General features: G+C 51.1%; 5 protein-coding genes across 5 annotated transcripts; 2 read left to right on the top strand and 3 right to left on the bottom strand.

The window, feature by feature from the left end:
* The first annotated feature begins 496 nt into the window (after positions 1 to 496).
* PV10_03561 (uncharacterized protein) lies at positions 497 to 3,824 on the top strand. Its single transcript, XM_016368030.1, has 2 exons — positions 497 to 3,261; positions 3,320 to 3,824. The coding sequence occupies exons 1-2, from the start codon at positions 934 to 936 to the stop codon at positions 3,695 to 3,697; spliced, it is 2,706 nt and encodes a 901-aa protein (XP_016227548.1). The 5' UTR covers positions 497 to 933; the 3' UTR covers positions 3,698 to 3,824.
* A 211-nt stretch (positions 3,825 to 4,035) lies between these two features.
* Positions 4,036 to 6,487, top strand: PV10_03560 (peptidyl-prolyl cis-trans isomerase). Its single transcript, XM_016368029.1, has 7 exons — positions 4,036 to 4,120; positions 4,182 to 4,283; positions 4,357 to 4,492; positions 4,686 to 5,172; positions 5,316 to 5,485; positions 5,553 to 5,659; positions 5,715 to 6,487. The coding sequence occupies exons 4-7, from the start codon at positions 4,932 to 4,934 to the stop codon at positions 5,899 to 5,901; spliced, it is 705 nt and encodes a 234-aa protein (XP_016227547.1). The 5' UTR covers positions 4,036 to 4,120; positions 4,182 to 4,283; positions 4,357 to 4,492; positions 4,686 to 4,931; the 3' UTR covers positions 5,902 to 6,487.
* Positions 6,488 to 7,249: 762 nt separating this feature from the next.
* Positions 7,250 to 11,734, bottom strand: PV10_03559 (uncharacterized protein). The gene is made up of 2 exons (XM_016368028.1): positions 11,401 to 11,734; positions 7,250 to 11,146 (listed from the first exon to the last, which is right to left on the bottom strand). The coding sequence occupies exons 1-2, from the start codon at positions 11,415 to 11,417 to the stop codon at positions 7,441 to 7,443; spliced, it is 3,723 nt and encodes a 1,240-aa protein (XP_016227546.1). The 5' UTR covers positions 11,418 to 11,734; the 3' UTR covers positions 7,250 to 7,440.
* A 314-nt stretch (positions 11,735 to 12,048) lies between these two features.
* On the bottom strand, positions 12,049 to 14,625 carry PV10_03558 (uncharacterized protein). The gene is made up of 5 exons (XM_016368027.1): positions 14,365 to 14,625; positions 14,273 to 14,304; positions 14,138 to 14,217; positions 14,004 to 14,085; positions 12,049 to 13,948 (listed from the first exon to the last, which is right to left on the bottom strand). The coding sequence occupies exons 1-5, from the start codon at positions 14,444 to 14,446 to the stop codon at positions 12,548 to 12,550; spliced, it is 1,677 nt and encodes a 558-aa protein (XP_016227545.1). The 5' UTR covers positions 14,447 to 14,625; the 3' UTR covers positions 12,049 to 12,547.
* Positions 14,626 to 14,950: 325 nt separating this feature from the next.
* PV10_03557 (uncharacterized protein) lies at positions 14,951 to 16,971 on the bottom strand. The gene is made up of 2 exons (XM_016368026.1): positions 16,474 to 16,971; positions 14,951 to 16,383 (listed from the first exon to the last, which is right to left on the bottom strand). The coding sequence occupies exons 1-2, from the start codon at positions 16,720 to 16,722 to the stop codon at positions 15,073 to 15,075; spliced, it is 1,560 nt and encodes a 519-aa protein (XP_016227544.1). The 5' UTR covers positions 16,723 to 16,971; the 3' UTR covers positions 14,951 to 15,072.
* Positions 16,972 to 18,011: the final 1,040 nt, after the last annotated feature.

Raw genomic sequence — 18,011 nt, 5'->3', positions numbered from 1 at the left:
CACTTAGGAAGGTATTAATTTACGTTGAATTAGTACTCCTTTAGGCTCCCCAAAGAAAGCCCCAGGGTCCTCTCGGCCATTATAACACTCCTATGCAGACCCTCAGCCCTCGAGGTTGAACAGACATGCCATTATTACATACCTGCATCTATTGAAGCCTATGACAAGAGACACAAAAATTGACAACGACTTTGAGCCCTTGACTATGCGTATGATGAATGTTGAAGGGTGCGCGCTAAAGGTGACTTTTTTCTTCGGTCGGCTACTTCAAACCCTTCAACCCTCGTGCTCCGTCCCCCTGTTGGCTAATAATATTGATCAATGCCCACCCATCATTCTTATCCTGTCGAGAGCCACTCAACTTTCAAGCCAAAGTTACCCGCAATCCAGGGCCAGTGGACCCCTCGACCACTCCAGGCCACGGCTGCCACTATTACCGCTACTTTTACAGTACCATCCAGATTCACGGTCCACTCTCCACTGCTCACTACTGCACTGAGACTGCACCATCCTTCTCACCCTCACACCTCATCGTCCTCGTCCTCGTCCTCGCATCCTCGCATCCTCGCATCTTCGCCTTCTCTTGTCGAAGCTGGTCATTGCCTTGTTCAACTCACTCACAGTCATTCTTTGAGATTTATAGCATCAACCTCTGCTGGACAGTCTCCATCACCCATGTTTCATCGCCTAAAACCCTTTAGTTCCGCTCACCTCCTCATTCCTTCCCCGGTCGCGCCTGCATTCCACCGCCCAGTGCCCTTTCCTCAAACCCAGACAACGTTGCCGGCCGTCCCATTCCAACGTGTCCAACGTGTTAATCACTACCTTTGATCACGAGCATCCGAACCCTCATCGCCTGGCTACTCTTGTCTCACTCAACTCACTTCAACACCTCGAATCTGTGTTGTGCAGATCCCCTCACCCGTCCCAAACATGCAAGCCGCTCTACCGCCCCTGCCTATGAACCGGGGTGAACTTTCCCCTGTCGATAGCGAATGGTCCGGTGTTAATGCATATGGAAATTTCCCCCGAAATGAATCCTCCAGCGGATTCGTCTCCCCCCAAGAGGAATACATGGCATCGAGAAGTCCTCCGTTCCGCCCACAGCCTCCCAATGCGATGAACAGCTTTGGCTCCGGCTCTATGTCTTTGTCAGGTCAACTCGAACCCATCAATCAGCGTGGCCCTTCGGAAGCAGGATCTAGGGGTTCCTCCCGAGCTGGCTCAATCGCCAATTCTCGGTCCAGCGATGGCACATTGTCCGACCACCAGAGCAAAAAGTACAAAAGGATGGAAACCGAACTATTTCAACATTACACCGTCTTGAAGTCATTTCTTAGGGGTGGGGCGCAACCTCCTCCCCGACCCAACAAAGCCCGTGACAAGCTGTTGCGCCTTTCACCAGTTCAATTCCACGAGCTGAGTACAGATGTCTTTGATGAGTTGCAAAGGAGACAAGCAAGCAGTCCCTTGGCTGGCCGCCCACCTCGACTTCAGAACGTCCCTCCGTTCCTGCAACCCCGGCCCGACTTTCACGAGAAACGTAATCAGGCCAGACAGAAATTGTCTTCTTTGCAGGCCCCAAGGTTCCGCGATCTGTCCACCGATGTCTTTTGCGAGCTTGAGAGGAGATTTCCCCAGTTCTCCATGCCTCCCTCTGGCAATGGTCCCCACAGTCGCTCGCAATCTCGCGGTCCTGGTAGTGGTTCATCCGCCACGGGCCTCCCAGCCTTCCCAGCTCCTCAACGCGCCCCGACCTTTGGTACCGGCCCACCTCAAGCATTTTCATCCAGAAGCGAGTCTATTTCGAGTGTTCCCCAGTTTGACAACCCACCCCCTGTGAGTGATTATGGAAGGCCAATGCCGAAACAGTTTCAGAGCAACACCATCACCCCAAATAAGAGCATGATGGTTGAGGATGAAGACGACTCGCAGCCCACAGACTCGCGATATGATCGTTCGAGTGATGCTTTTGGGCTGGAAAGCTCCCTGACAAGTCCAAGAAGCGACAGAGACACATCTGCAACTTCTCAAAGTGGCGTCAGCTCCGCTTACACCAAAACCGCCAGGTCTGACGTCCTCGAGCTCCAAGACAAGGTCTCTGACCTTGAGGCGGCCCTAGAACTCAAGGAGAACAACATCCGAGAATTGAACAGTCAGAGTCAAGAATGGGAGACCACCAAAAAGAGCCTTGATAGGAAATTGGAAGATGCCGAGAATCTCAACAAATCGCTCCAGCTGGAGATTGAAAAGCTGAAAGCTGAGCAGCCTCATTATAGCGGAGAAAATGTTCTCTGGAAGACCAAGTATCTCAAGTTGGACCAGGATCATGCAGTTCTCCAGGGCCAATTGACCAAACAGCGTGAGCTGACCGATGAGGTCAGCCGACAAGGCCAACACTTTCTCGAAGAAATGCGCGCAATGGCAGAGTCAGGGATCGGAAGCTCTGAGCGCGAGGAAGCCTTGCAGTCTCAGGTGCATAAATTGGAAGAAGAAGTCAAGGAATGGAAAGGTAGATACGTCAAGGCCAAAACGCAACTGCGAAGCGTTCGAGCTAGTTCTCTCGGCCTCAGTATCTCACGTCCTGATGCGGCACGTCACGGAGCGGCACTGCAAGACCAGAACGGCATTGTCAAGGACGTCCATGTGACTAAGTTTCAAATTGCTATTGATGAACTCCTGCGCATCGCGCGCTCAGAGAATCCTTCTGCAGTCCTTGACCATATGAAGGTGGTGGTCTTGGCTGTCCGAGGTATCACATCTGACATTGACGCCGCTGCCGTCGACAAGGACGACGATGACGCCAAACGGAGGACTAAGCTAAAGAGCAAGGTTTCTGCCACGGCCAACAACCTCATCACGGCCTCCAAGAACTTTGCCTCGGCACAAGGCCTCTCTCCTGTCAGTCTGGTGGACGCAGCAGCGTCGCACTTGACTGCAGCTGTGGTGGACCTTCTTCACCATGTCAAGATTCGGCCCACTCCTGCTGGGGAGCTCGATGAAGGTGACGAGCCGGTCCTCGAGCCGCTTCAGGCCAATGGGTATTTCAACATTGCAGAAAGTCTGAGGCGGCGAAGTGCCGTGGACAGCGTCTACAGTGCTTTGAGCACACCGTCTGATGTCCGGACTAGCGCCAACCAGACCAGATCAAGCCTTGACCAGCGCAATGGGGCTAGCTACGCCGATGCTGCAGGACTTGGCATCAAATCTACGGCGGCCTATGCTACAAGTCAAGAGGAGGCTGATCTGGAGGATCTCAAGGTAAGATGAATTGTCGTTACTGAGTCGATTGATATTCGGTACTAACTGTTATTCTCAGATGTACCTAGAAGATCAAACGGACGGGTTGGTCCAATCCGTCACATCCCTTGTGGACTCTATTCGAGGCGATACGGGATCAAGCACTGTGCAAGACCATGTTCTTATTGTGGCTTCGACCGTGGAGAATATCATCAATTCTGTCGAAAGAACCGGCAATGAACCATCTTCGTACAAGGACATGTTGGCATCAAGAACAGGGCCGGTGCTGAAACTCCTTCGGGAATGTAGGGACAATCTTCTACGAACCAACGGAGGTGATGGTCGAGAATCGACTCAGAAATTACCACCACTAGCATTCCAGATTGCGCGCGAGACCAAGGAACTCGTGTCCCGCATCATGTCGATTGAGGTGGGACGTGAAGAAGATTTCAGTTGATATGCTGACCGGTGGTGTCAGTCTGGAGAGGCGAGCAATACAGTGGCTTGCCATCCAGAAGTCTATCCGGTATAGGCAGATGTGTATATGTTATATGTATATTGTAATGTATTTATATGATTGATATCCTGGTGTCTGCGGTATGACTTGCATTGTGAGAGATTCTTCCCTAATAGGCCAAACAGAGGGTCATGGGTTTGACAGATGTGCGTGCCGAGTCATGACCTAAAATTGATGATATGTTCCATGACTCAGGTACAATCCCCGTGACTTGGCAAGTACAGGGACAAACATGTTTTTCGTTGGCCAGCTTGTCATAGATTATTTGGGTATCAACATTCCTGATCATCAATCCATTAGCTTGACCTGAAGCTGCTGAACGACAGATTCTTGATTGCCTCGAAGCTTTCTCATATTGTACAGGTAATTGCCCCTTGGTCATGGTGCTACTGATGGCAATTCAATTGACAGAATGAATTCACAGTATCTTGCGACATTGTAGCAACAATTTTTTATTTCCATTACTATCACCACCATCGTCATCAAAAGATATCTCGCATTGCATCGCCAGTCTATACATTTACATGTGAGTAGACCTCCTCCGCTCATTCGTTAATGTGACCCGGGGCTGATCGTGCTGTGATGGTGAATCCTTCCAGCCAGACCAGAATCAGGAGTAACTGAATAATCGATCTGGTCACGTGAAGCTTCGGACCACTCGACCTCAAGCTCTCCTTGTACTCTTACTCGCCACCTCGGGCCACTTCTCCAAGCTCCCAGAGCTCTGATCATCAGGTAATTCAGAACTTTACCCAACCTCAAACTCCATTCCAAATTGGCCGGTATGTAGCCGGCAATGCAGGACAAGTTTGTCCGGTTGCCTGGCGACTATCATGATCAGCAAGCCATTGAACCCCTTCCCAAGCCCATCAGTCTTGTTTCTGTAGGTAACAATCACACGTTACAAGGGCTAATCTAGAGGATACAGTCACAGTGACGAGACTAAAGTTAGTTGGTAGCAGTTCCTTGTAACTGCAGCTTGCTCCTACTCGGAAACACCTCACACACAGTTTGGTCGTGCCACCTTCCTCGATTGTCGCGCCAAGCCACGCAACAAATTCCCAGAGTCACTGCGCCTGCCCTGCCCGCCGTGCCCTTGCCTGCCAACCGCCAACCCACCCGCAGTCTGCCCCTCACCTCAAACCTGACTTGATCTTTCTCAGTCGGTTCAAAAATGAGCCAACTCCTCCTGCCCCTCCGCGTCAACTCTTTTAAATCATTCCATTCCCTCACCCCACTATCGACTTCTTTCACTCGTCAACCTTTGCTCAATCACCGTTTCCCATCTGCTCGACTCTTCTCTTCGACTTCTGCAAACATGACCATCAAAGCTTGGTTCGACGTCGAATGGACCGACGCTCAGCTCGACAGACAACGAACTGAGGCTGCTCGCTCCGGTGGCGCCGTCCCTCCTCGTAAGTTTCCCTTTTCTTTTCTCTTTGCCCTTGTCTGTGTTGTTCATGACCTGTCATGGTCTCCGTCAAGGATGTTGTAGTCTTGCCATCTTACTCTCACTCTCCCATCCTCCTTCATCCTCGCTGACTCTCATCTTCAACAGCCAAGAGCGGACGTATCAACTTCAACCTCTACGACGATGTAGTCCCCAAGACTGCCGAGAACTTCCGTGCTCTCTGCACCGGTGAAAAGGGATTTGGCTACAAGGGTAGCAAGTTCCACCGAATCATCCCTCAATTCATGCTTCAAGGTGGCGACTTCACCCGTGGCAATGTCAGTACCTCCAAGAAGAGTCAAAATTCCATCTCGACACGGTCATACTGACTCAGCATACAAACAGGGCACTGGTGGCAAGTCAATCTACGGCGAGAAGTTTGCCGATGAGAACTTCAAGAAGCAACACACCCGACCTGGTCTTCTCTCCATGGCCAACGCTGGTCCTAACACGTATGTTTAAATTTTCCATCTCAATCGCGCTTTGTGCTGACCAACATCTTCACAGCAATGGTTCCCAATTCTTCATCACCACCGTCGTCACCTCCTGGCTCGATGGAAAGCACGTCGTCTTTGGCGAGGTTGCTGACGCTGAGAGCATGAAGATTGTTTCGGAGCTCGAGAAGACTGGCTCCGGTACTGGTCAAGTCAACTTGCAGTTCAAGCCTACCATTGTTGACTCTGGTGCCAATTAAGGCCCATGTCGGACACATAATCGACCGGGTCCAACGCTAACATCATTATGGAGTTGGCTGATGACTGAGCGCGTCTCTTGCATGCCCGAGAACTTTTTACTCCGGCTTTACGACTGGAATCCAAAAGTGTCACAATACAATGATTACATTCTCCGAGATTCAAGCATACACATCCCTAGGAGAGTGATCTACCGAATTCTGTCTACCGTCACCTCCAAGCATAGATACCGATCAAGGTAGTAGACGAATTGAAAAGTTGAAGTAACCTTTGATTTGAAATAAGCCCGTTCGTTCATGGTCGGCTGGGTTGGACGCCGTAGTAAGAAGCTGAGCAGAGGCAGAAATAGACAAGAATGGAGACTAGGGTCAAAGCCACCCTTCCCCGCTCTAGTTGATGACCCCAATGCAAAACTTGTCGGGGGGTGGAAGGGCAAAATGGATGGTGAACGATGAGCCCGAGGGCCCCTCGGCCCCGCATATGAACCTACTTGTACTCCGTAGAACCAGAGGATGGCGTGGACAAATGGGCAAACGGGGCAAGGGGGGCAAGGGGGCAGCATTGCCTGTGATGCCCTTTGTACCGTTGGATTGTCTTGTACTTGATCCCTCCTTGGGTTGTCATCACTATTGATCATCGCTATTATGTATAGGAGGTATTAGATGTCTAGGAAATATGTCTGTACGGTTTATAACGAGGTAAGGGGATGCGGCAGGTGGGATACTTGATACTTGATACTTGATACTCGTAGGTACTACCTAGGTACCTACCTCAGGTACACGTCAATTCTAACGAGACGAATCCGAGACAACGGGCGCCTCGGGGCCCCCTCCCCCTCCTCCCCCCCCCGATCCCGTATGTTCCCTCGTTTTGTGTTTTGAGGGGCTGTTTGTTGGGAAATCTTTTCTTTTGGTTTCTTTGACTCTCATTATTACCCCGCCATGCACATGCCAAATCGCCGAAACGTCGAAACGACCAGTTGTCACAGGATACATCCGTATGTACCTACCTAGGTTCCTATCTTAGGTACATATGCGTAAGGAAGGTATGTAGGTGTGTACTTCGTGGTGTCATGAGTACGCATGGCAAAAGGCATGTTTAGTCAGATCTAGGACCCGTCTGAGCGATACTCGTCCTGTCACTATCACAGTTGCTACTCCTAAATATGAAATATATAATAGTAATGACTTCACAATTGCGGAATTCTAGTCTTCATAAATAAGGTACTCCCTCCATTACCAAGTTACATAAATAAGTACCTAGTAGGTACTCACATACCTAGAAGCGTCACATTCACGGTATCTACAACTTGAGTGGTATGCATAATGATTGGAACAGCAACAATGGTTCGGCAAAATACATACATACATGTAGGTATAGATTTTGAGAAGCCCCCGACAAGCTTTTGCATCCAATTCATTGTTCATCGACTACCAAACGGCCAGTAGAGCGGAACAGAACAGATACACACAATGACACACGCGCTGTCCAGGTCTCTTTCCTCTATTCCACCACTTTCTTCTCCTTCCCTCTGCCTCTATCTAGAAGATATCATCACATACCGACCAGTCCTTGACCTTCCGGCTTGCCCAATATTGACCGGTACTTTGCCAATACGTTTCACCGGTGGTAGGGTCGGTCTTTTGCTCGAACCATTTGGGTTTCCATTCATCTCCTAGTGCCTCACGCTTTCGGCGGGCCGCTCGTTGTTTTTCTTCGACTCGATTCTTCTCCGTGGCTGCGAAATCATACTCGCCGTCCTCCATGGCTCGCTGATCAGGTCGCAGTCGTGTGTCGGTCGGTGGAAGATTGGGACGCAAGTTGTCCGAAATGGCATTCAGCGTCACGACAAATGGGGTCAGGTTGAAAGGAATGCCTGACGGACGAGAATGTGCTTCCCACACCAGAATGGCCTGGTGACCGGACTGGGAGGGGAACTTGCCTTGGTTGGGAAGAGATTGCCCAACCGCGTCGTCTTGAAAACCTTCCGTAACTCGTGCGTAAATCTTGTCGTTCCATCTTCCGCCAATGCTCCACTTGGTCACACCGTCCACCCCGATCACTTTGCCAGCAACTTGATAGGCCGAGCTGGCCTTCCAGCCTCTTTGCTTGAAGTCGAGTGAGCAAATCTCACCCGTGTTCCAGTTCTTGATCTCCATAGGTCCATAGTTATCGACTGTGGGATTGCCAGTGATGATGCCCACCACCGAACTGGTCACTTTCTTCCAAGTATACAGTTCGGCCGGAGACCCGTCCGAGGGCCGAAGCCGAAGAAACCATGTCCCCAAAGGATTGATGTCAAAGGATTTGCCGTAGAATTTCGATTTTACGGCAGACTCGCCCCAGTAGTCCCATCTAGCGGATTCGGCATAAGCCGCACCGATGGGAGGGTGGTGAGACACCTGTTCAATGTAGAAACGATACCCTTTGTCTGGTCTAACATATTCATATGTCTCACCAAGAAGAGGATTGAAGGGTTTAGCAACACGGCCGATGGTGCTGGCATATTCGGACGCGGCAAACGCAGCGACGTAGACTAGCCTTTCGGTCGGGTCGGGTCGATCGGCGGCGATGTCAAGCAGATCTGCATATTCCATATCCTCTGCCACGCGCTGGAGAAGCGAAGTGGGCTCGTTGAACGAAACAGGAAGAGTCATCTTGGTCATGTCTTTGCCAATCATAGATTTCAGAATTCCCCAGAGGGAAATCTTGGGCCGGTCATCGGCGTCCATCTTGAGTTTCTTGCGAATGCCATCCTCGTAGCCTGCAAAGGATGGTTCAATTTCCAATTGTTTCAAAGCTCGTGCATCTGATTGTGAAAACGGCTCGGTCTCGACTTGTTCTTTGGAGCCTGGAGCATGGACGAGAGGAGGGCTGAGAAGTTGTGCTTCGACAATTTCCACTTTTCCAGCATCAATGGCGTCGAAGAACTCTTCATCATCTCCGGATTCTGAGTCTGAGATGTTGGTGTACTGCGCGATGATCGACTTCCTCCGATTCCCTTCACGTGCAAATGACTTTCTTCGAGGTCGAGTTCGGGCCTGGGCTAGAGCCTCGGGACGAAGCTCATGATCCTCAGAGGCGTCGTCAAATTGGACGTGGTCTACGGGTTCCCGGGTGAGCGAGCTTCGACGGCTGTCGGATTGACCTTCAAGGGCCTCTTTCAAGGCACGCTTGGTGCGTTTTCGCTTTTCCTCGGACTCAGCAATGTACTTTTTGAGATCCTCGTGCTCGAACGCAATCTTTGCCATACTTTCCTCCCACATTTTGCGGGCGTCAGCGTCGCGGTCCAGGCGGTATTGCCAATAGGCGTCACGGTCCTTTGAGATTTTGAGGAGGTCGGTCACCAGATTGTTGAGACTGCTGACAGCAGTCCTATAGGTTTGGAGTGCCTGTGAAACATTTGGATCTGCCAGTGTTGTTTCTGGCTGAGAGGCTTCACGGCTGATCAGAGCATCCGAAACACGCGAAAGCAAGTCGAGTTGCAGTTTGGCGGATTGGGCGGTAATGTTGAAAGCATCTTTGTTGCCAGGGTTGTGGACTTCGCGGCTACTGGCATCATCAGCGTCGCCGTCATCGTCCCCGTCAAAGGTGGCGGTGGCAGGGTTAGTTGGCATGCGATGGAGCTCGTCACCCACGACACTAGCCTCGTACGACTCATAGCCTTGATCGGCCTCGGAACGAAAGCTGGTCTTGGAGGAGGTACCCTGGACGCCCAAGGTGGCCGAGGTATGTCTAGATCGAATGCTGGTGGCACTACTCAGGTCATGACCATCGGCTTTGGACTGACGATTAGTGTCGAGTTCGAGGGTTCGTCTCTTTTCCTCTTTTGCTTCATCTTTGGTGTACTGGATGGCGTTGTTCAAGGACCAGAACCACCGTTTCGCTTCAACGACATGGTTTGCCTTGAGGTGATATTTGACAGAGGATTTACCGTGAATTTCGAAGCGCGTTTTGTCCTGGGGGTCCATGTGCAGTCTAGCGATGCGCATGTTGATGGCACCTCGACAGGCAGAGCCCGCGTCGTCTTGATGCTTGTAGTAGCTGAGTACACCATCTTCGAGGACAAACCATCGTAGTTTATATCCACTGGTGTAATTGGTCCACTTCTTCAGATAGCCCTTCATTTCTCGGGCGTCTTTGGTCGTGTCACCACCGGGCCCATTGGTTCTGGATGCGGTGGGTGTATTGCCGAGGATCGCTTTCTCCTGGACTCCTCGCTGGGCTGCTGCGGCGGCGGGCGATTTCTTTAGAATGGCTCTAGTGCGATCGTCCTTGGTGACATCTTGGGGCAATTTGCCTTTTCGGTCTCTTCTAAAGGGATCGGCGCCATGGAGAAGGAGAACTTGAGCGAGCTGGATGTCCTTCTTGCGGGCTGCTTCGTGCAGGAGAGTTCCGCCTGTCTGGACAGTGTAGGGTTCGGTGGCTAATTCGAGAGCATTGACATCGAGAGTTCCCTCGACTCGAGGTTCAACAAGGATCCTTTCGATGTGCTTATAGTCGGCCTTTGCAAGGGCCGCATGAATTTCCTTGATTTTGTCGTCAAGGAAGATCGAACGAGCAAGTTGGAGTTGTTGGAATATTTCGGGCGTACGGGCAAGATCGATGGGTAGTTTTCCTTGTCTATTGACAATGGCGTCATTGATGTCTTGCAGTTCAAGCAACTCTTTGACCACTGGAGATCTGCCCAGCTGGGCAGCCAGGTGCAGGGGTGTGTTTCCTTCCTTGTCTTGAGCATTTGGGTCGAGGCCGGTGCCTTGCTTGATGACCTGGGAAACGACGTGTGGCTCGGCGCATTGGATGGACAGGTGGAGGATGGTAGTCCCAGGAATTGGGTTGAGGTTTGAGGCAGAAGGAGTAGAGTCTTGGATCGACTTTGCAATGGCAGCAGTGTCTTTACTGCGCAGGATCTCAAAGACACGAAAGGTGCGGACCGAGTCTTCGATCGATGTTCCAGAGCCAGGGCTGAGACCCGAGGGCGCGGTCTTGTGTGGCGAATCTGGACTGGCAGAAAGACCCGAGAGATCGGGTTGGTCCATGGTCAACTGCGAAGTTCTTGTGGTTGTGGTGGACAGAGGAGCAAGTCTAGGACCATCGAGGGGAGACAGGTGGGAGGACGATGGGGTGGCGGAGAAGGGACCGCTGGTGCTAATGGGTGAGCCAGACTCGGAGCCGTTATCTTTAGGAAAGTTGTCGCTGCGCAAGAGGTTCAGGACGCGGGAGCTCTTGGACCGCTTGTGGGTAGGCCTTTCAGCCATAGTCAGAAAGACACAGTATGACGAGGTGACAAAGCGTGTGGGTGTGGGGGAAAGATGGTCTGTGCTAGAGGAAGGGATACCGCCAGAATGGAAATGAGGCAGTGCAAGAACAAACAAAAGCTGATATCACAACGCCAAAGCCGACACAGCAGAAGCAACAGAGGATAAATGGTGAGGAATTGGAAATGGTAAATGGAGGCAAAGCTCAATGGTGATGATGATTAACAATGGATGAGGACATACAGGGTATTCCCATCCATCAGAAACTATCTCTCGTAGCAACCCGCTGGCGCTGGTGGTCCCAACTTCTTTGGACTTGACGCAGGTTTCTGGTCGACCAACTAAGGAACGGGGGTCTTCCTAGTTGGTAGTTGGACGTGCTTGGAGGGTCAGATCGATATGAGCCGCGCCAATCTAGTATGTGAAAGGTGGTTTTGACCCCACCGGTCTTGGAAGTGTCGCTCGCGTGGATGGAATGAAGCTGTGATTGGTGCCAGATGGCGAAGATGCAAGATGACGAAAGGATGTTGGAGCTGGTTGGCACCGACAAGTAATAAATATGATAGGGTGCTTCTGGACAAAGAGAGGGAGGGAGTGAGGGAGGGAGGGAAGAAGAAGAGTCGCAGTTACGAAAGCAACATCAACGGCAATAGCAACCACGACTTTCATTACAGCATCAGCGGGGCAAGAAGTCAAATTACATACTCCGTAGGTCACCATAGGTAGATAGGTACTCCGTATGCATGTCACAATAACCTTCGAACTCACTTGTCAATTATTGGTGAATCTAATTTTCGGGCATCAAAAAACAAAGTCGATGGACTGACGTGATTCTTGTTGGAGGGATGGGGAAATAGAAATTCAATCTTCATCATCTCGATGTCAGTCACCAGAAAGATTGACGACTCGGATGGACTCTCAACTCCGAATGACCGCCCGGGCATTCAGGTACTCTTATCCCCTAACTACGAATGCTTATAGGCATAACGGATTAAGGTAGGTAGTAGTAAGCAAGCTGCGGGGTGGGCGCAAAGGGAGGATATGGAACCCCTTGTCCCCTGTCCCACGCACTCAGAGCATCAACATCAACCCCCCAAGGACCCGGAACGTCCGGCCATCGCTTAACTTCTCCTCCAAGCTCCTAATTCTTCAAGCCATGTTGAGTCAACATTACAAGTGTCACACCCACGCAGCCCAGAGGTCTGTCTATTGAATACCTACCAACATGCATTATCAAGAGAAGATCAATCACGGCGAAATCAAGCCAAGGAGAATGGCCACATTAATGTGAACTCCATGGCGGCAGATCTATCTCAATAAGGTCATTAACCCGTAGAGTGGCCAGCCAGCAAACCCGTTTGTTCATCAAGCCTCGTCAAATACTCAACTCTCAACCAAGAAGATCATCCAGTCCGTTACCCAGAGAAGCGGCCGGTTTCTGCTGGTTATTAGCAGCCGTATTAGGCGTTGGTGCTGTAACCCCTGGCCGACTACTTCCTGCACTTGCTGCCGTCGCTGTCCCCCAGATACCTGCTTGGCTCTTAGCCTTGGACAGGCTGGCAAGGTCGGGTCCTTTATTAGATGTTGCGCTTTTGTTGACTCCTGCCGCCGTTCCTGCAGAGCTCCAGAGTGATGCAAATGCATCGCCCCCTCCACTGGCGTTGCCAGCAACTTTAGGAGCAGGCTTGCCCAAGTTTGCCGCGGTAGTCGTAGCCGACGACCCTGTCCACGCAGGAGTAGCCCCAGTTCGAGGAGTTGACGCCGTGGATGTCGAAGTTGGCTGACCCGCCGTCATGGGCACAGAGGTAAAATAGTTAGGTCCTGACGGCTTAAACGCTGGAGCAGCACCGAATGCCTGCGTCGGCGGTTTCTGTGCTGCCGGTGACGTCAACCCAGATCCTAGCGGTGACAATATCGACGACGAATTCGAAGGGGCGGGAGATGCCGTGGAGAGAATATTGTGGAAGTTGGCACTGTTTCCGGGAGCCAGTGGTGTGGGAGCGGCAAACTGTGTGCTTGGTGTGGTCGTCGACGTTGCCGGTGGTGGTGGTGAGAGCACTGCCAAAGGATTGCTCGTCGGCTGAGCGGTCGAAGGAGTCGCAGATTGGAAATCGTCAAAGTCGTCATCGTCGTCTTGGTTGGCGGCAGTGTTGCTGCTCTTCAGAAGCCCGAAATCGTTGTTCGAGGCTGGTGCCTTTCCAGCCGAGGTGCTGGTAGTGGGTTCGTCGCCAAAATCAAACAAGTCCTGCTCTGGTTCCTTGGGCTTGGGAGTTGCCTTTTTGGCCGTGACGCTTGATGTTGCTCGTGCCGTGGAGGTGGTCGATCTGGTGGCTCGTGTAGGCTGGACGTCATCACCTTCGTCGTACTCCTCGAATTGATCTCCACGACGTTGAGTGCCGGAAAAGTCGGTCTCTCGTCCGCCAAATCCACCACCGTCGCCATAAACTTCCCCTTGGTAGCCACCATAGTCAGCGCTGTCACTGCCGAACCCTCCGTATCGGCCGCCGCTTCCGCCAGAGAAGCCGCCACCGAACGAGCTACCACCTTCCACGCCACCGTATTTGTTCCGATTGGCGCGTGCCTTCTTTCTCTCTTGTCTGATAGCATCGACATCACTGAGAAGCTTGACGAGCTCGTTGACCCGGTTTCGCACGTTGAGACCTTGATCTTTCCCGTTGGGATCGATGTAGTGGAATTGTCGAAGCATCCGCAGGAGGGACAGGTGTGAGCGGGCGTCGTCGATCACTCTTTCAGACCCATTTTTGCAGAGGAATTCCAATAGTTGAAGAGCCTGTGTGCATAGACAGTCAGAATCGTCTGAACGCCTCAGCGAATGACCATAATACCTTGTAAATCTGTCTCCATTCTTCTGCAGTCTTGTCGGTGAATCGTTTATAAATGAGTGGCATTATTTCATTGAGTTGCTGGCTGGAGGACAGTCAGAGGAAGGTCTGTCAGAGATTGACGATGGAGGACGGACTAGTTGTGTGTACCCTGAGCAATCTCTTGCATCAATGTTGCTGAGGCACCCCAAGGGTCACCATTGGTGGCTTCTCGGACCTGTTGGTGATGGTCAGGATATGGACACCGACAAAGGGGAGGATGGGGAGCGAACCTTGGCCTCCATCTCGGTCAAGTTCATTACCGCTTTAAATAGATCAGTATCCCGGTTACTGAGACATATGTGTCGTTGAGAGTGTCACTCACCATTCTGAACTTTCCGTACTCCGGCCTTGAGATCATAAAAGGTCAGATTGCTGACCTGGGTCTTGAGACTGTCGAAATCCATGGTGGAGGAGAGGTGGGTGAGCAGGGATCAAATGGCAGCGTGGACAATGAGAGTAGAGAGGCAGGGCCCCAAAGCCGTGTTCAAGTCCCTCCTGTTCGGGGGAGGATGCTCTGCAGAAGAAGATCAGTAAAAGGGAGGTTTCAAGGTAGATTGTTGACAAAAGGCCAGGAGATGTCAAGTGGCTGTTGTACACGATGCACTTTACGGATCGCGGCGCGAGGCCAAGACCGACGACAACTCGACGCTCGGGAGAATCAGATGAACAAATTAGGGGCTGAATTATAATGTCTTGACTGACGAGTTTAATTGTCGGTGCAGGGAGTTATATTTTGTCGAAGAGACGCGACAAATACAACGAGCCGTAGCGAAGAAATTAGTGTCAGACACAATGAGTATATCGAATAGATCTAGGTACTCAGCTGGGCCCCCTGCGCATCCAGCTGCACAACTACAATAGACGCATCAAAGACACAATCTGCATTAGGCCACTCTTGAGATGCTCTAGATGCTCTGAGATTACAGAATATCAGCTTATCATTCATAGCGAGTACAAAACGTGGCTGGTACCACCCCAGCTAAGATACAACTATAGATGCTTCCCCTATTTATCTTCATCAAAACCTCCATTACCTTTTGAACTTCTTCAGCTCAAAGTATCTGAATGGAATGTACGTGACAAGAGTAAACCCAAAAGCCAGCTCGAAACCAATGTCACCGCCATACCCACTGCCAAACGATCTTCCAATGGGTCCAATGAACCACTGCTGAGCCATACCCATTGCAATACCAAGTACGCCAAACAGAAACGCACCAAAGGCTGCAATGCTCGGCGGTAGCTTCTTCGGTTGATCATAGTTCTCGGGAACGTAGCCGGCAAATCCCTTTCGGAAGATGAAATGCTCTGGGAGGGCAATGCCTTCGTAGATGCCCAGCCAGTATGCAATAACCAACATGAAATTCTCCAGCACGCTCTCAAAGTGACTGTAGCCTGGAATGGCGATAGCACAATAGACCAGAGTAGCAATAAATGTCCAGACAAATCGAGGCACGGCTTGGGCGTAGCGGGTGAAGCTTTGAATGCTGAAGCCGATCGAATAGATATTGGGACAGTTGTTGCCCACAATTGAGAGCGCCAGCACGACGAGGCAAAAGTCTCCGAACTTGCCAAACCGAGGCACAAGGACCTGATGTAGCACGCCTCCTACGTGATTGTAGTTGTATGCATCGCTGTAGGCTGCGTTGTTGAGCGTCGCGGTGCCAACCGCCAGACCAAGTGACATCGAGAAGCACAAGGGGAGAAACAAGCCGATGAAGACGTAGATGAACACCTTCGTTCTAGGCGTATTGACCGGCTGATAGCAAGTGTAATCCATAGCGTACGAAGCCCACCCTGTAGCGAAGCCAAAGACTGCGGCGCCGAAAGACAGGACAGAGGCTGCTGTGCCCTCGCCGCTGCCCATGGGGACGTTCTCAAAGTCACCGGAATGGGCAAATTGGCCGAGAACGATGAGAAAAATGATGAAACAAGGGATCCAAGCGATCATTTCGTAGTAATGGACCACCTTGTAGCCGAAGAGGGTGATAATGAATGTACAAGCGGCAATAATGATGATTCCAGCAAATCCCGGGAGGTTGTTGTTGACAGCATGGAGTAGTTGCGACCCCACAATGACATTGACCGAAGACCAGCCCAAGCATGCGAGCATATTGAATAAAGCGACAAGCTTTACTCCATAGTAGCCGAACCAGAATCGTGAAAGCATCATTTGTCTCATACCGAAGCGAGGGCCGAAAGTGGAGAAAAATGCAACGGGAATGATACCCAGGATGTTGAAGAAGATGATGGTCAGGAAAGCATCGACGAATCCCAAGCCAAAGACTGGAACTGCAAGCACTCCAATGGCAAATGTCGAGACAGTCAAGTTGGCAGCAAGCCACTAAAAGAATCCAGTTAGCATTCGAGCTGGAGGGAACCATACATTGGCTCCAAGCATGAGCCTCAAAGGGTGGATATCTGAGCAACGTACCATTGTGCCAACCTTGAGAGTACTCTTGTCGGTTCGTTCATCCTCTGGAACTCGCTCAATACCTCTCTGCTCAACTCCATACTTGCCAGCGAAACGCTGGAGTTTGGCATAGAGAGAATCGCCAACCTCAAAGGACTGGCCATGGACGGCACCAGATTCATCTGGAGGCACAATCGACCTATGCCTGTCGTCTGAGGATGGTTGTGTCGTATAGTCGACGTCGTAACCCGTCTTCTCGTGAGGTGACATGGTGGTAGATCTGCGCCTTTTCGTTCTTCACGTAGATGCGGTGAGAAGAAAGAAAAGATTGATCAAGGTGAAGGAGTGGAGAGAAGTAGCCCAGGAACACAGCGCTGGACAAAGACACACTTGACCGACTCACCTCTTGACGATCCAAACTGGCGCCAGCACAAGTGCTTAATAGCAAAACATGTCACTTGAATGGTACGAAGAGATAGATCTTCTAGCTTTATCTCACATGTTGACACACGACCAAAGGTTTGCCCACGACAAAGTTCATAAACCTGGACCAGCCACAAAATCATCTCGCCATGGAGAACGCCGCGAGGAAGTGATCCAGGTCTGGCCCACGGCTCCACGTTCTCCTCCCGTATGGACCATTTAGAGGTTAGAGGGAATACTGGGTTTAGGAGTGGGGTATGCCAGCTTGTGAGATAAGGCAGCACACTACGGGATTGGATCACTCTTTGAAGGAGCAGACTGGCGAGACCATCGGGGTACTCGATATCAAGTTTTATCTGGTTATCTATTGTCGTATTGATGTTATCCTGAGTTTGATCACCGCCTGGTTTGCCCATCTGGCGCAAGTCGGTTGACTCGTCGCCACCAGGCCTTGAAACGGATTGCACCGAGGTCAGCCTCACGTCGGGGAGGCCCGCGGCCATCATTGAATACGAGCGACCAGCAAAAGGTAGATTGATATCTAGAGAGCCGTTGGTTGCCGTGAGCAGCTTCTTAAACCACTCGGCCACACACGAATGCTGGTCCCATCAGTCTTAGGTAATTCCCATGTACGAATAGTTGGTATATCAATCTATGACAATCTGCTGGGCGCCGAGTCCCGATAAGCCGCTGACCCAAGATAAAGGTCAATCTGTAGCTTAAGGAGACCATGGTTTTCAAGTAAGATAACAGTTCAGCGCTGATCGCTCGATGTGAAAGCCGGGGTTTGACAAGAACTAAAATATAATTGTATGTAACGTCGGACATGTCCAGATTCTTGGGCTTTTGACTGGATAAGAGGATCCACGCCAATAATTGACAAGAATGCAAGCTCATTTCACCGATAAGCCGAGGGATAAAAGAAGCATCCTCATGGCGCCGGCCGAGGAGTGCCTCAAAGCTTCTGCCGTCGCGCGCGCTGAACTCCCTTTGCCGTTTTAGGGCGTCTTCTTAGGCGGTCCTCTAGGAACCGAATAGGGACTTGGGCCCTTGGGGCGTACCAATACCTACCTAGTACCCACGGAGAATACCCTTTTGATTAAGACTTCTTGAGCCCAAGTCTTGGCTGGTCTTCA

This window comes from Exophiala mesophila (assembly GCF_000836275.1).
Source record: "Exophiala mesophila strain CBS 40295 unplaced genomic scaffold supercont1.2, whole genome shotgun sequence".
In the NCBI taxonomy this organism is placed as follows: domain Eukaryota; kingdom Fungi; phylum Ascomycota; class Eurotiomycetes; order Chaetothyriales; family Herpotrichiellaceae; genus Exophiala; species Exophiala mesophila.
This window is presented reverse-complemented; position numbering and strand designations above follow the sequence as displayed.

Excerpts from the sequence above, each read along its gene's own strand:
- PV10_03561 (XM_016368030.1), top strand. The coding sequence starts at position 934 with ATGCAAGCCGCTCTACCGCCCCTGCCTATGAACCGGGGTGAACTTTCC. Across the intron at positions 3,262-3,319 it reads CTGATCTGGAGGATCTCAAG|ATGTACCTAGAAGATCAAAC; the intron begins GTAAGATGAATT and ends TGTTATTCTCAG.
- PV10_03560 (XM_016368029.1), top strand. The coding sequence starts at position 4,932 with ATGAGCCAACTCCTCCTGCCCCTCCGCGTCAACTCTTTTAAATCATTC. Across the intron at positions 5,173-5,315 it reads CGGTGGCGCCGTCCCTCCTC|CCAAGAGCGGACGTATCAAC; the intron begins GTAAGTTTCCCT and ends CATCTTCAACAG. Across the intron at positions 5,660-5,714 it reads GCCAACGCTGGTCCTAACAC|CAATGGTTCCCAATTCTTCA; the intron begins GTATGTTTAAAT and ends ACATCTTCACAG.
- PV10_03558 (XM_016368027.1), bottom strand. The coding sequence starts at position 14,446 with ATGGATTTCGACAGTCTCAAGACCCAGGTCAGCAATCTGACCTTTTAT. Across the intron at positions 14,086-14,137 it reads GCTCAGGGTACACACAACTA|CCAGCAACTCAATGAAATAA; the intron begins GTCCGTCCTCCA and ends ACTGTCCTCCAG. Across the intron at positions 13,949-14,003 it reads AATGGAGACAGATTTACAAG|GCTCTTCAACTATTGGAATT; the intron begins GTATTATGGTCA and ends CTATGCACACAG.
- PV10_03557 (XM_016368026.1), bottom strand. The coding sequence starts at position 16,722 with ATGTCACCTCACGAGAAGACGGGTTACGACGTCGACTATACGACACAA. Across the intron at positions 16,384-16,473 it reads CTCTCAAGGTTGGCACAATG|TGGCTTGCTGCCAACTTGAC; the intron begins GTACGTTGCTCA and ends GGATTCTTTTAG.